Source organism: Neltuma alba, unplaced genomic scaffold, assembly GCF_004799145.2.
Source record: "Neltuma alba isolate B1F8T4 unplaced genomic scaffold, ASM479914v2 tig00004928_pilon, whole genome shotgun sequence".
NCBI lineage: Eukaryota > Viridiplantae > Streptophyta > Magnoliopsida > Fabales > Fabaceae > Neltuma > Neltuma alba.
In genome coordinates, this window is record NW_021633912.1 from 411,006 (window position 1) to 428,480 (window position 17,475).

At 38.2% G+C, this 17,475-nt stretch overlaps 1 protein-coding gene across 4 annotated transcripts in view; it reads right to left on the reverse strand.

The window, feature by feature from the left end:
- LOC114746203 (protein CHROMATIN REMODELING 20) overlaps positions 1-17,475 on the reverse strand; it is a 28,473-nt gene that overhangs the window by 8,755 nt on the left and 2,243 nt on the right. The window contains exons 2-14 of one of the 4 annotated variants that reach the window (XM_028934409.1): positions 9,061-9,162; positions 8,530-8,611; positions 7,966-8,124; positions 7,750-7,812; positions 7,253-7,348; positions 7,081-7,173; positions 6,571-6,761; positions 6,249-6,486; positions 5,634-5,747; positions 3,011-3,094; positions 2,160-2,675; positions 747-1,042; positions 40-130 (exon numbers count right to left, since the gene is read on the reverse strand). In XM_028934409.1, the coding sequence (XP_028790242.1) occupies positions 40-130; positions 747-1,042; positions 2,160-2,675; positions 3,011-3,094; positions 5,634-5,747; positions 6,249-6,486; positions 6,571-6,761; positions 7,081-7,173; positions 7,253-7,348; positions 7,750-7,812; positions 7,966-8,082 (1,899 nt within the window). In that variant the 5' untranslated portion in view covers positions 8,083-8,124; positions 8,530-8,611; positions 9,061-9,162. Of the gene's footprint in view, positions 1-39; positions 131-746; positions 1,043-2,159; positions 2,676-3,010; positions 3,095-5,633; positions 5,748-6,248; positions 6,487-6,570; positions 6,762-7,080; positions 7,174-7,252; positions 7,349-7,749; positions 7,813-7,965; positions 8,125-8,529; positions 8,612-9,060; positions 9,253-17,475 lie in introns of those variants that run through there. The other 3 variants (XM_028934410.1, XM_028934412.1, XM_028934411.1) reach the window with 3 other exon arrangements.

The window sequence follows — 17,475 nt, forward strand, 5'->3', positions numbered from 1 at the left end:
GTAGGTTGGGCATAACACACCAAACAAACAAAAGGCAACCTTTTCTATCGCAATTTTCCTTTTTGTTTCCTCTCCTAATTCAGCATCATCAAGGATCCTCCTAATCTTCTTTTTGCGCTTTCGCTTAGAACTGGTTTCCAAAAATTTAAAAAAAAAAAAAAGGACATTTCATAATAATAATAATAAATATCTCAATTCATCAGGGGCTTTTAATGAAGCAAACGCACGAATAAACAAGATTAGCCAAATAAAGGGAGGGAAATCAACGACCAAGAAAAGTTTTGTCAATAAATATTTCAAATTGATACATACACTCTTAAAATAAATGGATTTCAGAAAGAACGAACATAAACTTGTCAAAAACTTGTCAAAAAAAATGTACACAGGCAAAAGCATTAATTGCTAAGACCTCAACTTGTGTAACTTAAAAGCCTTGATGGCCAGAAAATCTACGCCTTATGTGCCTGTCAAATAGAAAAGTAAATAATAGAACATAGACCAAGCCAATGATGCATTGAACAATTCTATTTTAAATAAAAATAATACGGTAAAGGCAATCATGTTGAATTCACATTCAAAATCAGCATCCTCAGGAAGAGGAAAGACATTAATACAAGTTGTGCTCCTGATTGCAAATAAGATTGGGAAAATTCAAGAAATCACTTATATAGCAATTGAAATGAGATGAGATGAAGCTTACATGGTATCCACAAATTAAACAATTAAAATTTATAGGATCAATGCACCTGATTGTAACATTAGTCTCTGCATGTGAATTATCCGAATCACTACTAGAGCTGGAAACTGATGTTTCAACAGATCCCATAGCTTTCTCTAGTTGTGATGATAGTCTTTGCAAGAGATTTGGGTGGCAGCAATAACAATGCCAACCAGTGGCCTGAACTTCAGAAAGGAATTCTGCACCAAGATTCTTCCTTATGCAATTGTTGCAGAACAACACTTTGCATGACTTGCAGCTAACTAATTCATTGCTTCCCCCACACCATGCACAATAACACTCGGAGCAATCAGGATTGAGATCCTGAGACAACACATTGGCTCAATAAATTTTCCAATTAGAAGGCAACAGGCAATAAATGAGACATTTGCGGCATTTCCAAATACAGTACGTTAAACTATACATAGCAGGCCAGCATAAAGCCAAATTTAAAGGCTTTTTGTAGAACTCTCCAATTCAAAAAATTTCATCATCTATAATTCTAATTCTAATTGTTCTGGAAATTTTCCTCCCCCCCCCCCAAAAAAAATAATTATAGAAATTATAATGTCGTGAGCTTCAAATTCTCTAGTCTTTATTGATTCTGATTCTCTCCCCTCTGGTCACGGTATGAGAGCTTACACACATGACCCTTCTAGTAATTTTACAAAAATCATTTTTATTTCCTTACTCATTCTCCTACAAGGGAAGGATTTGTTCTTGAGAAGTCAACTTGGAGATTCAAAGACCCTTCTGTGGTGAAATCCAACATTTGGAAAACAATACTAGATAAGATAAACATAAATGACATGCTGCAGGTCTGATGGCCGCTTTGGACTCTTTCCCTCAGTATAAGTGCAATGAATAGATCTGAACCAGAACATTTGCGCTCCCTTATTCCTTCACCGTCCATGCCAAATAAGGACAGCCCAGGTTTGACAACTGAATCATGTGAAGATCCCATCAATAGAAGGGATCTAAACCAGATATATCCTTATATTTTCAAGGATATGCCTTTATATTTAATATTTCATGGGGGTAGAGGTGTTTATATGGCTGGCCTTTGATGCTTGGCTCACAGGCACTTGAAGGGAGTCTACAATTCTAACATCCGAAGCCACTGGATAGCTCCACTACGTTAGTTTTAAGCTTATTAGAATTTTTTTAATACCATTCATTTTTTTTGTATTCATTGATTTATTTCATTTTGAGGGTTTTTCACGCTTAACACTTCATATTTTCCCCTCTTCCGAAGAAAATTTCTGTTTTACCCCAAAAGAAGACAATTAAACATATCAGGGAGGTCGATAAATCAAAAACTTGTAATCAAACTTCTAAAACAAATAGCTATATTTACTAATATTCTAAATCTGAAACGTGCACTGAATAACACATTTTAAGGAAAATTCACTTGAAAACACTATTGGTTTTCCATCCATACCTTCACACGTTTCTTTTCTTCCATTAAAGAATTGCAATCCCAGCAAATAATAACTTCCAAAAGAGGATGTTGGTGAACTTCAAGAGCCACTTTATCACAAACAGTGCAGCAAAACTTCTTGTCCAGGTGCTGTGAAGGAAGACTATCAGCAATGCTAGCACAAGTGCCTTGCATCTCAGACTGATTATCTAATGCATTTGTATCCCTAACTATATTATTTTCAACTGCATCAGCTTCATCACCACTGTTAATAGTGACAGTCCGACCCTTTTTCGTATCACTATACTCTTCACCATCATTTAGTCGCTTGGTACCTCTTTGTTCAACATCAGGCAATGAAGATTTAGAGAGCTCTGACAAAGGGCCAATATTCATAGGCTTCACTTTGTCAAGGTCATAAATGCCACCCAGATCTTCAATATTATCATTCTTCATATTCAGACATTCAACTTCATTGTTAGCCACCTTTTCACTATCATCACAAGTTTCTTCCTTGAGACTCTCTATGGTTTCCCTCTGAAATAAATTCAGAATCAGAGATAGGATATAATAACAAAGTGCAAAAATAAGATTAATTCAATCACAGATAGGTCACATGGTTACTCAATACCACATTATAGATTAACGGGTCTTAAAAACCCTATCACAACATCACTGGTCTGAAATTTTGAATAAACCCTATTTGAGTTGAGTGAAATGAGATATTAATAAGCACCAATTACAATATATCCTTTTCGTAAAATTAAATTAAATATTTAAAAAATAACAGTATCCCTCAATAGATATGAAAATATCATCCAATTTACGGGTCAACCAGACACAAAATGGGAAATCATGGTTATAAAATTCACCTGTTTTTTATTCTTCCGATACCTCCTTCGTTTTAAATGGATTTGAAGCTTCCGATCAACAATTACATCATCTTCTTCTTTGACCTATCAAATTCATGAGAATTGCATAATCAGATCCCTGATGAAAGGTAAAAATTGCTGAAATGAGATACTAGTAAATACAAAGAACCGAAATATCATGTCAGTAATAAGAAGGAAGGTAAAGGGGCATATGTTGGCATGATTATAGCAAATGGAGGCAGGGCCAATACCTCTAGCCGATCAAATATATATTTTGCTTAAAATAAAATGAGACAATGCTAAGAAAAATGAAAAAGGAGTTAAACTACAGTGTGCCACTAAAAAGAAAATAAATCCACAAATTAAATACCTTGCACGGTATAAACTGAGACAAAACAAAAATGGCATTCAATTGCATTGATTAGTTCATTCATGACAGTGATAATTAAAAAGAAAAACCACCAACATATTTTCCAGGCATTTCAATAAGTAGCATGTTCCATTTAAAATAATTAGCATCCCAGGTAAAATCATGTCCAAGAGTTTAAACAATAACCTTTACAAATCATAGGCCGCAAAACATCTCTAACCAACATGATAACAGTCAATCGTGAGCATTGTAATTTTCCTACTACTAGTACATCAACAAAACGTAACAACTGGTGCCCGCTAATCTACTACAGCTTTTTAACAAATGGACAACAGCATGTTGGCTCAAAATCCACAGGACAAGTAACATCTTCCACTGATCCCCCCATCTACTCTCCATTCTTTGTAATTATTGGATATAAAACAATTGTCAGACGCAAGTAACGTACCAAATCAAACTATTAAAGAAGCTTTAACAATGCTCCCATAAAATAAATCTATAGGTGTGATAAAACCCAATTTTTATATATTTTATCCCACATTAATTCAGAATTTAAATGATAATTTTGAGCTTAATTAGATTTTTTATGCATTATTGGATAAATTGGTTGATTTTTGGATTTTGCATAAAAATTGAGATTTTGGATTAAAAATATAAATATTTTGTGATTTCCTATTTTGACTTGGAATTAATTTTTCCTATTTCTTTAAAAACAAGTCTCATATTTTTAGAAAGATTATTTTTAGAAAGTTTTGCACTTTCTTGCCTAATTTTTGTGCAGATTTAATATTTAATTTTTAATTATATTTGGATATAATCTACATTAATAGATGCACTTAAATTCTTGTAGGTCAAGAATTTGTATATGGGAAATCCAATGGTGTAAGATTGTTTCTTGGAATCTAAACACAATCCAATGGCTAATATCAAAGCAAGGATTCCACGCCCAGTATCCGAAGAGAGAGATCACGTTGAGAGGCGGTCAAAGAATTTTATTCACTTCTTCATTATACTTGTGCAGTGCCCATATATTCCGAGGATTCACGTCACGTGGAGGGGAGGATTGAAACAATTATTTCACTCTCACACTCATCTTTTCGCTTGCGCAAGGACCCACTCCGTCTCCACATAATCATCCTCTTTCTCTTCTTTACTCCTCATGGCTGCGGCATCTAATGACTTTGGAGGGAAGATAATTTTCATGGAGGCTTAAGCTTGTTAGGGAGGCAACTTGGGAGGAGCTTGAAGGAGACTAGAGCCTTGAGCTAGCATTTGAAGACCACAAGGGAGTGATATTCCATTTATCTTTTTAATTCAAGGACTTGAATTTGTTTAGTTTTAAATGGGTTCAAGTTGTAATTTTGTTGAGACAGTTTAGTTCTAGATTGTCAATTTTATTCTTGGATTAAATTGATATTTGGATCTTATTTGTGCCAAGATACTTGTTGGAATATATGTTTGGAACCTTTGCATTGTTAATTGAATTTATAATTGAGTTTTCATTATGAGTTTAATTATCAATGTGGTTTGAATTGCAAAATTTGGGTTCTTTTGCCTCTTAATTGTTTAATTGAGTTGGTTAATTGTCTAATTGTTTAATTAGATAATTTCAAACATAATTTCCAGAATTAATTGGGTTATTTTTCATTGGTTTTAATAAGATTAATTAACCAATCTTATACTGTTATGAGTTCTCTAATAGTTTAAGGGCTTTTGAAATTGAGGGTTCCCTTTGTTTCAAGTAGGTAATTAAGTTTATTAATTCCACTCTCTTATCACTTCCCTTTGGTCTAATTAACTGATTAAGGTTATGAAGGTTAAATCCATACAAATCCTAAGTTGTCCCCTCTACCTTACCTGAAGAGAACTTCTTAATTTTCACTTCTTAATTCTCTTTGCTTTCTGATTAATTTTCTTTATTCATTATTTTTATTTTCCTTCAAAAAACCCCCCTAAAAATTGCATTGCATTAATTTGGTTTAATTTAATTTTCATATAGATTTTAGGACATTTGCATCTTGCATTTAGAATTAGAATTTTGCATTTTAGTTTAGGTCCATTTTATTACATTTTTTTTATCACCTAAATTTTCACCTAAAGAAACCCACAACTTGCTCATTGGAAGTAATGACCTAGGTCGACCCTAAACTACAAATTAATTGGGACCTAGTTTAATTGAGTGCTTTAACGACAGAAGCATCATCAAGGTGATATAAAGGATTATGGTAATTGATAGCCCAAACAATGACAAACCTTTTTAAACTTTCTCTTCTGTTCATCAGAAAGTTCTAGTTCCTTTTCATTTGCAATTGCAGCTGCAATAAATGGATCAGTAGAAGTGCCATCAATGTCATCAATCTCCTCCACCTGATAAAATGTATTTCCAAGGAGAAGATAATTAAGCAGGAAACTAAGGAATAATAGAACATGAGCACGACTTATTGTGGCACTCTAGCAAAAGAAATTGCCAAGGATAACAGCTGAGATAATGCATTGAAACACATTAAAGACCAGGTGCTAGGTTTGGATTGGACCTAAACAAGCTCAAGAATCCTTTCAAGGCAGATAGTCTCACATTAAGTAGTATGAGACGCTCTATGGGCCAATTGATTAAGTGGAAAGGTTCTCCCACTTCAATAGAAAGCTTTTGGGGGAGGTTTCCCATCCCATCGAGTACCCATCAGAGCACAAGTCTGTTTCCTTTATATTGTCCGTCAATGTAATATTGCTTCCATTTAAGAACAAGTTCAAAGAAGAATTAACCGGATTTCTACATTATTTTTGTAAACACTAACCCTTCTTGATAAAATTCAACCATATAAAACTGACATAGGAAGGCAAAAGACATCTGAAACACATATCTGTCACCTCGTTGACACCAGGAAATTCAAGGCCCATCAGTGCAGCTTGTTGCGGAGTGCTGGCCAAATAAACAGAAGCCCAATTCTTACAGCCAAATGAAGCATCAGCATCACCACCATCGTGAAATATTTTGTTAAACATACCCCAATCCACATCAGTTTTTTCCTTTACCGGTTCAATGGATTCATCAAGTTTTTTTTTAAGAAATCCACTGGCACCCTCTTCCAACAGTTTGCCATGTCGTCTGGAAAAGCACCAAACATAAGTAAAAGATTATGGCTAAATACTGCCATCCCCAAAGATAAAAAATTCCACACAGAAATCATACCTTCTAACAGGTCTGTAGACTTCTAGATGCTTCTCAGCATCAGCAACTGACTCAGCAAATTCTTCAGTTGCCTGAGTACCTACCCAATGATTCCTCTTTTTCCAAGCTTCTGTCAAACAACCACTGGGAGCCTCCCTCTCTATCCACTTATAAAGCCTTGGCAGCTCCACACCAGCCATATCAAGTTGTTCCTACTCAAAAAGATATGGATGTACAGAGAAGCAAAATAAGCATGCTTTTGAAAAGAACTATGAAAGCTCCAACTAAAGTATCACACGCATAAACCATACAAAATTCAGACACCTCACAATATCAAGTTGCACGGAGAGGGGGGGAGAGAGAGAGAGAGAGAGAGAGAGAGAGAAGGGAGAGAGAAGGGGACCAATAATAAACCAAAACATGCACTGTAACTGAAGGGAGGAGCACCTCCTTTACGGAACCTCCATATAGTTGTATTTTCCCTAAGAATTTTCTTCTTTTATAAATAAGATGGATAAGATAGAAGCAAACCAGCAAATAGGCACTTTCAGTCTCAAGGTCATCCAGAACAGCTTCCCACTCTTCTTTAAGAGTAGTCATCTCATCTGCAACAGCAGATTCCAACTACAAGAAAGTGAAAACACACAAATCAGAAGTAAAAACAGTAAGGACCACAAAATGATAGATAAGAGGAGAAACTAACATCATCTCCTTGAAGAGTTTGCTCCAACTCTCGCCTAACCTCGATCTCTACTTTGTTAAGAGACTCCTCCTCAAGAGCTTCTTGAGCCTCTGCAGCCTAAAATAAATATTAGAGAAACCGAAAAAGATAAAAGAAAAAATGTCACACATTTCCTAGCACAAAAGCACTACTGCTGTTTGAATTATGTTTTTCCTGACAGCTATTTCTTCTTACGTAGTCAAGCTGCAAGAAATTTATGATGCACAATCAGCATTCCCATCTAGCCAATTAACAATGATTCCTTCCATGTCACTTCATAAGCGTAACATGTGCAAAGAGAATTAGAGAGCATTGCACATGGTATTGTGAAAAGCATGCAATTATTTACACTAACAGTTAGATAGAAATGCCTGCATTTAAGGGTGAATATTTTCTTCCACTTCTTTTATGCTGTATAATGACTTTCTTTGGCATATTTATGGACTTCAGCTGGGTGGTAGAATAATAAATAATCGTACCTTGCTCTCAACTTCTAACAACTCAGCAATCAGACCTTCTATTTCTTCCTCAGTCAAAGGTTCCTGCATAAATAACATAAACCTTCATATGGCTTCGAAGCATTAACATCAGGGAAGCAGAGTTTCAGCTGGGGATATAAAAGAGAGAACATCTTGTATTGTCAAAAAAGTTGAGACACAAAAGTAAGTGAAAAAGAAAAAATCAACATGATTCACCTCGAGATGTGCCCTGCCATCTAATTCAGAAGTTGAAGACCCATCATCTGAATCATCAATAAGTGAACCACCAGAAGCACTTCCAATATCTTCCACTTCCTCAGTCTTTCCCTCCATCTGTAACTTAGACGAACATTGGTATGAACTCAATCTCCTTTCCTGTGTACCAAAAAAAAAAAAAAAGAACTCAAAATCTTACCAGCATGCACACTAAACTGGATCAACTATGTATATATACTGTGCAACATTCTCCCGGGGGGGGGGGGGAGACAAAGGGGCTTACGATAATAGTTTCTCTTTCGCAAATCATTAAGTCAGTTCTATGTAGCTGATGAGTTTTGAGATCACAATCTTACTAACTGTCCCTGTTCTTATGAAGGCAAGATTCTGCTAACTTCGATAGGAAAAACAAAGCTAAAAGATACCCACAAAGAGTCTAATCTAGTCATTTCAGACGACTGACTAAACAAACTTAAAAGTAGCCGGAATGAAAGAGGGAAAGAAGCGGGTATCTCTCCATTATCTAAATGTTTCAACAAATTGGAGATCATGTCATTAACTTACCTCGCCTGGAGTTTCAAGGAGTGGCTGCAAGTCTGTTGCATTAACAATCAGCTCTGGGACATGATTTTCCAGAGGAGCATACCTAAGATGTAGACAATTTTGGTAATTGCAATTATTAGAGTGTTGTCATGGCCGTGAGCATTTGAACGTAAGTAATAAAATAAGCATGGGATCTAAGAAAACTTGAACACTCATATTTGACTAAAAATAAGCATGGGATTTAAGAAAACTTGAACACTCATAAAAATAGCATATGAAATTTGAAATATCCAGCATTTTATGCCATTCCTTCAGCTAATAGATTTCTGTCCAGAAGTAAGAATACGTGCAGTATAGATGATCACATTGCCTGTGTGTATCACAAGCAACATCTGAGACTAGCATAAGCGAGCCCAAAGAGATAGGCGAAACAGACGTCACATCTACCGTGACAGGGACCTAGTCCCAGAGAGAACTTCCATACCAGCGACGTTTTGATCAAACTAGGGCATTGAAAATGTAAAAACCAATGCAAATATCGAAGCGTAATACCTTAAAGGCTCAACCGGAACCCGATTAGGATGAATTAACAGTGTTGGCTCATGGACATTCGTTGGGTGGCGTAGTGTCCGAACCGAGCAAAATCGCTGCGACCTGTGAGTAAAATAGGCTGGGAGCCAGACGAGTGCTCCGCTTGCTTGGCCTCGTGATTCTCTTCTCTTCCCGGGGAGAAATCAACCGTCCGTACGCGGCTAAATTAGGTTTTTTCAAAATTGAACTGGATAGACTAGACTCAGATACCTATTTTAAAAAATTACGGATATCATCCCTCTGTTTCTTCATTTCTTTTTCTTTAAAAAAATTGCATCCTGTATGTAGAAACCTTTGACCTAAAATATGATTTATGAATAATGTGATGCTTTTATAATATTTATATATATACAGGCGAATACACAAATTTACATATTATAATATCAAAAAGAGCATCAAACACCATAATAAAATATTGGGCGTAAAAATACACATTGAAATTTCAAAACAGGACAAAAATGCATCTTCATTAACTTTTCCAAATGTCAATTACTTTTTTTTTTTTGCAAGCTCCATTTATTCTAAGTGTTATCCTCTGGAGTGTCATACTCTCTCTTCTCTATTGATCCTCTTCTTATCTCTCTCCCCTCTCGATTCTTTTGGCATTCTTGATATCTAGTAGTTACTTTGGGATCAAACTTACGACCAGGTTTGAGAGAGAGATAAGATGAGGATGTGGTTATAAATTTTTCCGAGTAATAGAGGAGGAAGGGGGCTCTCAAAAGTCTTTCAAATACTTTCCATTCAGTTCATGGGTCTCTCTCGTCTTACATTTTCTTTTTTTTCTTATTTTTAACTTTGACCCGTTCTCTTTTTCATGCTTGTATTGAATTTTGAATTTCTACATGCAGCTCAAATTTTACACAACACATTATTGGAGGCTAAGAGATATAGTTTTAGTATTAAACAAGATTCATGTATAATTAGATATATGTGTTGTGAAATAATGCAATATGTGTGTCAAATAAAGGGTGTGTTTGGATAGAAACCAAACCATGGTTTCAGAAGTGCTTTTATGGATTACGAAGTAAATATGTGGAGAAGATTATCTCGTTTTGCGGAAAAGTGCTTCTGAAACCACGGTTTGGGGATACGCAAACAGGCCCAAAGTCCCACATGGGAAAGATGAGAAGAAGTCTAAGTATATAAATGAGATCAAGCATCCTTGGGGGGGTAAATGGACCAAGAGGGAAGTGGGCCTCGCGCACACAACAACAGGCCACCAGGAGGGAAACGCAGTTGTAAACCGGCGATTTCCCCCCCTGCGCGTGAATTAAACGCGGTAAAGCCTCATTTTACGAAAATTATTTTAAACTTTGTTGAATATTTTTTAATAAAATTATGCTTACCAGAAAAGCCTTATTTTGGACCTGTTAAAAGTCAAGAGGCTTACTGTTTCGTTTTGTGGCCGACCGGACGCGTCTCGCGGGGTGTAGGCGAACGTTGTGTGCACCAACGTTCGCGTTGTTCCGTCTCCAACGGAACCTTACGTTGCTTCGGTCGTACCCGCTCGGCGAAACAGAGGGATGCGTCCTCCGGTGATGTGGCCATTCGCGCCTATATAAGGGACTGTCCAGGCAGCGTGAATATACGCTGTTCCATCCTCTTCCTCTTCTCTCCCGCTGTGTTTCCTGTTACAATCGCTTTCGCTGTTCTGCTACCTTGCTTCGCAGGAAGGGTTCGTTTGATCCTGGGGAGTGCCGCTACCTGTTACACCGAGGGGCTGCGGAATATCTCTCAAGGACAGTGTCCTTGTGACGCGACTCGAACCGGATTTGCTGTTCCTAGAGCTGGTAATATGGGTTGAACCCGCGGGTCGAACCCGCCAACCCACCAAAAATGACAGGTTAGGGTTGGCTAAATGTCAACCCCAGTAAACAACGCTTTTCAACCCGCACCGCCTAACCCATAACCCGCTGTGGGTTAGCCCGCCAACCCGCAGGCTAACCCGCATTTATTTTTTTGTATTTTTAAAATTTTATTAATCATTATATGTATATTATTATGTTATATATTCTATCTAAAAAATTAAAAAAATATCTATATCATTTATTTATTTAGCGTTTTTAATCAAGTATTTGAATAAAGGATAAAAATTTCATTATATTTTTTATATTGTATAAGAAAAAATATTTAAAAAATTAAAAAATTTTAAAAAAAATAATTGGCGGGTTGGCGGGCCAACCCGTCAACCCACCATGGGGGGTTAGGGTTGGCTAAAAGCCAACCCGCCATTACACGGGACCTTTTTAGCCCGCACCGTCTAACCCTAACCCGCCATGGGCCAACCCGCAACCCGCGAGTTGGCCCATATTACCACCCCTAGCTGTTCCTCCTTTGCTGCCGCCAACAATCTTGAGAGATATACCCTGAACAATGGCTGCAAACAACGATGCTGCTGGCTCCAGTGCTATTCCTGCCAGCGTTCCCCTGAACGTCCCGGCAGCCATACCGCTTCCTAGGCCATTCCCTGACACATCCAAGATAGAAATGTTTGATGGAAGCAACTTTAGGCGGTGGCAAGAACGTGTCTACACAATTCTGGACATGCATGGAGTTGTCAATGCGCTAACTCAATCAGAACCTGCTGCAGATGTTGATCAAGGACAGAAGGATATGTGGCACCAGGCCAACAAAGTATGCAGGCACACCTTGATCAGTACACTCTCTAATGATCTGTTTGACATCTACAGCGTCTACAAAGAGGCCAAGCAAATATGGGAATCATTGGTTCTCAAATATACTGCTGAGGACGCTGGGAAGCAGAAATTTGTGGTCGGAAACTTCTATAGGTGGGAGATGACCGATGACAAAGACATCAAGCTTCAGATCAATGAATATCACAAATTACTGGAGGAACTTCGGGCTGAAAAGATCAATCTTCCTGACGAGTTCATCGCTGGGGTCCTGATTGAAAAGCTACCAACCTCATGGAACAACTACAAACAACAACTCAAGCACAAACAGAAACAATTGTCGCTTACCGGCCTGATCACTCACATCATCATTGAAGATACCAACAGAAGGACAATACAAGCAGCGAAAGAGAAAGAGACGGCTGCCAAAGCAAATCTAGTGGAGACAAAACCACGCAACAAGAGGTACGACCCTAACTCAAAGAAACAGAAAAATAAGAAACCTGATTACAAACCCAAAGGCACTGACTCCAAATTCAAGAAGAAGGGCAATTGTTTTGTTTGTGGCAAACCTGGACATTATGCAGCACAGTGCAGGAAGAGGGCTAAGGGAAGTTTTCAAAAGGATGAAAATCCTCCCAAGCCAAATGTGAATTTGGTTGAAGGAGATGACAGCGACAATGATGAAGTAATTGCTGCAATGCTTTCTCAGGCCCTCCTCATCTCTGATGTGAGAAAATGGGTGGTAGACTCTGGGGCTACCAAGCACATATGTGCTAACAGGGAAATGTATACCTCCTTCGAAGAAGGGGAAGATCAAATTTATCTCGCTGACTCCCGAACTGCAAAGGTTCAGGGAAAGGGAAAAGTGGTGCTGAAACTCACATCTGGGAAGTCTCTAGTGCTAAATGATGTTCTGTATGTGCCCGATATGAGAGCAAATTTAATTTCTGTGGCTCTCTTGGGAAAGGCTGGGGTGAAGCCTTGTTATCTGCTTGCTTTTTACAAAATAGAATACCTCATAGGAAACTAACAAAACACCTTATGAGTTGTGGAAAGGTTTTGTACCTAATCTTAAATATTTGAAAGTGTGGGGGTGCCTTGCAAAAGTTTTATTGCCTGATTTAAGAAAAGGAAAATTGGTTCTAAAACTGTTGACTGTATGTTTATTGGTTATGCTCAACAAAGTGCTGTTTATCGTTTTTTAGTTTTGAATCAAAACACAATTACTGAAACAAAGGATGCTGAATTTTTTGAAAACATTTTTCCATTAAAAGTTGAGCATATTCCCAAAGGTGTTGAAAATCCTTCTGCCTCTTTCCAAGAAAAAACAAATCAAGTTTTGACTGAAGAATTACGGAGAAGTAAAAGACAGAGAAAGGAAACATCCTTTGGAGATGATTTTTACACATTTTTGGTACAAAATGAACCTAAAAACTTTTATGAAGCAATCTCTTCTCCGGATGCAGAGCTTTGGAAAGTAGCAATTAAAGATGAAATAGACTCCTTAAATAAAAATAAAACTTGGGCTTTGGTAGACTTGCCTTCAGGAGCAAAACCTATAGGTTGCAAATGGGTCTTTAGGAAAAAATATTTTCCTGATGGAACCATAGATAAATACAAAGCACGGCTTGTAGCTAAGGGTTTTACCCAAAAGGAAAATATTGATTATTTTGATACATTCTCTCCTGTTACAAAGATATCATCTGTTAGAATCCTTATTGCTTTAGCATCAATTCATAAGCTATTTATACATCAAATGGATGTCAAAACAGCATTTCTAAATGGTGATTTAGAAGAGGAAATTTATATGGTACAACCTGAAGGGTGTGCTGTTCCTGGGCAAGAAAACAAAGTATGTAAGTTAGTAAAATCTCTATATGGCTTAAAACAAGCACCCAAACAATGGCATGAGAAGTTAGATCAAGTTTTAATGAGTGGTGGTTTCTCTACTGTCGAAGTAGAAAGATGTGTTTATACCAAAGTTATGAATAATGATTGTGTGATTATTTGTTTATATGTGGATGATATGCTTATTTTTGGAACCAGTATGAATGTGGTGCTTGAAACAAAAATGTTTCTTAATTCAAATTTTGATATGAAAGATCTGGGTGAAGCAAAAATAATCCTAGGTGTTAAAATCACAAGAAATGAAAATGGCATCTTACTTTCTCAGGAACATTATGTTGAGAAAATACTGAGAAAGTTTGAACATTATGATGAAACTCCTTTGAGTACCCCTTATGATGCTAGTGTGCATCTAAAGAAGCATAAAGGAGATCCGATTGCTCAATCTATGTATGCACAGATTATTGGGAGTCTGTTGCACTTGATGAATTATACCAGGCCAGACATAGCATATGCTGTGTGCAGATTGAGCAGATATACTCACTGTCCAGGCAGTGAACATTGGGAAGCTCTGAAGAGATTATTACGATATCTGAAGGGTACCATGAATTATGGTATACTATATAGTGGATTTCCCGCTGTATTAGAAGGATACAGTGATGCTAATTGGATCTCAGATTCAGACGAGACAAAGTCCACTAGCGGTTATGTTTTTACATTTGGTGGTGGAGCTGTCACTTGGAAGTCAGCCAAACAAAGCATCATAACTCGATCCTCAAGGGATTCTGAGTTAGTTGCTATGGAATTGGCTGGTACAGAGGCTGAGTGGTTGAAAAACTTCTTAGCAAATATCCCATTGGGAGACAAGCCAACGCCATCAATATCATTACACTGTGATAACCAGGCATCAATAGCCACGGCCAAAAATAAAACATTTAATGGCAAAAGCAGACACATTCGATTGAGACACAATATTTTAAGGCAGCTGCTAAAGGACGAGGTGATCTCAATCGATTTTGTGAGGTCAGAAATGAACCTAGCAGATCCGTTAACAAAACCCCTAGGGAGGAAACAAATTATCGAAACATCGAGGGGAATGGGACTAAAGCCAGTATGATTACGACAGCGATGGCAACCCAACCTTTGTGATTGGTGATCCCATGAAGAAGGTTCAATGGGTAAGAACAAGTCGCTCATTAGTACTGCTAGCACTAAACCAAAATTACTAGTCCCTTCCTATGATGTGTGAGAAAGTGCTAGATTGCATATTAGAGGGTTGAGCAAAGCTCTTAATGATTTCAAATCCTACGGGATGGTGTATTCAGTGCAGGTACACTTAAATGAAATCACCTCTACGAATGTGGAGTGGGGCCGCTCCTATGAGATCATGGCAAAATCTCTAGAGCATTCGTTATGCACCAGGCACGCGCACGGCCGTTATAACGCGCAAAACCGTCGTTAACAGCGGAAATGTGGGGGTATAATCTGACTTTTAATGCCTCTAGTACACGCCGAAGAGATGACAGTTCATAGAAGCAGGCTTCACTGGCATCTCTGTGTACTAAGTGTTATCAGTCTAGGTCTAGTTCATAGTCGCAAGAACCACTAGATACAATGATTATACCCATGTGTGTAACTCTGGCTCTTTATTTGACACATGTGGGGGATTGTTGTGAAATAATGCAATATGTGTGTCAAATAAAGTCCCACATGGGAAAGATGAGAAGAAGTCTAAGTGTATAAATGAGATCAAGCATCCTTGGGGGGTAAATGGGCCAAGAGGGAAGTGGGCCTCGCGCACACAACAACAGGCCACCAGGAGGGAAACGCAGTTGTAAACCGGCGATTTCCCCCCTGCGCGTGAATTAAACGCGGTAAAGCCTCATTTTACGAAAATTATTTTAAACTTTGTTGAATATTTTTTAATAAAATTATGCTTACCAGAAAAGCCTTATTTTGGACCTGTTAAAAGTCAAGAGGCTTACTGTTTCGTTTTGTGGCCGACCGGACGCGTCTCGCGGGGTGTAGGCGAACGTTGTGTGCACCAACGTTCGCGTTGTTCCGTCTCCAACGGAACCTTACGTTGCTTCGGTCGTACCCGCTCGGCGAAACAGAGGGATGCGTCCTCCGGTGATGTGGCCATTCGCGCCTATATAAGGGACTGTCCAGGCAGCGTGAATATACGCTGTTCCATCCTCTTCCTCTTCTCTCCCGCTGTGTTTCCTGTTACAATCGCTTTCGCTGTTCTGCTACCTTGCTTCGCAGGAAGGGTTCGTTTGATCCTGGGGAGTGCCGCTACCTGTTACACCGAGGGGCTGCGGAATATCTCTCAAGGACAGTGTCCTTGTGACGCGACTCGAACCGGATTTGCTGTTCCTCCTTTGCTGCCGCCAACAATATGTACACAAGATTTGATTTGAGTGAGTGAGGGAGGAAGGGGGTGTCTAAAAGAGAGCATATACAGAGACATGATTAAGCGTAAGAAGGGAGATATGAAAGATAGGAAAGGGCAGGCAAGGGAGTTAGACAGGAGAAGTGAGGGGGGTGTCGACATTTGTGGGAGCTAACGACGTGGCCCCGACCAAAATGTCTAGTGGGGGAGGGGGGAGAGAGAGCATGGGACTATCACATTTGTCGAAGACGATGAAGCAATAGGTTTAGTTATACATAAACATATATATATGACCATGCAAAAATGGAAGTCAGAAACAAAAGAGATGAAAATTAAATGGAAAAAGCAAATACCTGGTTTGTTTTTCTAGCAAAGTTTAATCTCAGAGTTATGTTGCAGGAAATGATACACAAATTCTCGATATTGCAATGTGAAAGTGTGCAAACATAGAAAGTTGACCAAAAAGGGAACTTGCTTGGCATATTTATGTATAATGCTAAAGGATGCGACTTTGATTTGTGAGAGGAGTTCATGAATATGCGCAAATGTAAAAATTGTATGTTTGTAAAGTCATTTAAATGACGACAGCAGTGAAACAAATGAAATCGGAGGGTAGAGCAAGAAGGGTGAGAGGGAGAGAGGAGAAAGAGAATAAGGGAGAGGGAGAGAGGATTAATAGAAGAAAGAGATTGCATGGAGCTCTAAAAGATGACACTTGGAATAAATAGGACCCATTAAAAAAAAAAATATGAGTAGACACTAGGGCTAAGCAAAGTGCCCGTAACCCGATGAACCTACTCAGGCCTAAGAAAAATTTGCCCATGTGGGCTTGCTAAAAAAAAAAAACCCATACCGGGCAGGTTCCTACCTTAAACGGGAGGGCTACGAGCACATCCCAGGCTGTCCATGCCTACCCTTAATATATTTTAAATTTTTTTAATATATAGCGTTATGATAATATGTTATTTTTCAGCATAGGTTCAACTTATAACTTTAGGCGCTGTGGTTAAGGGCTTGTTTTTTCAAATATCAAGTCCTTGGTTCAATTCTCATCGTGACCTCACCTGAAACTCATCTTCATTTAACAATTTTTATATCATTTTTTCAACATTCATTATATGAAAAATTTCAAAACCCATTATAATTTATAGTTTTACACATTCTAGATAGTCGAAGGTGCCAAACGTAGAAACCCCACGGTCTTTGCGTAACCGAAATCCATCATGACAATGGCACCACCTTCTATGGCGACTAGCATTTGCTCGCTGCTCACCTCATCCTCCCTTTGTGCCTATGCCTTTAGTTCTTCTTCGGTTGCAAGTCTCGCAATCAAGTCTTTGGATCCGTTCTCCCTCTACGGCTTGTGTCTCTGCCTGTTGCTTCAAATTTCATTGTCCCTCATGCTTTGTGAGACTTTCTACTCCCTCCACTGTTTGCCCATCTTATTGTCCCAAACTCTTACTCTCACGTTGCCTCACCATGAACGCATGCCCTCTATGG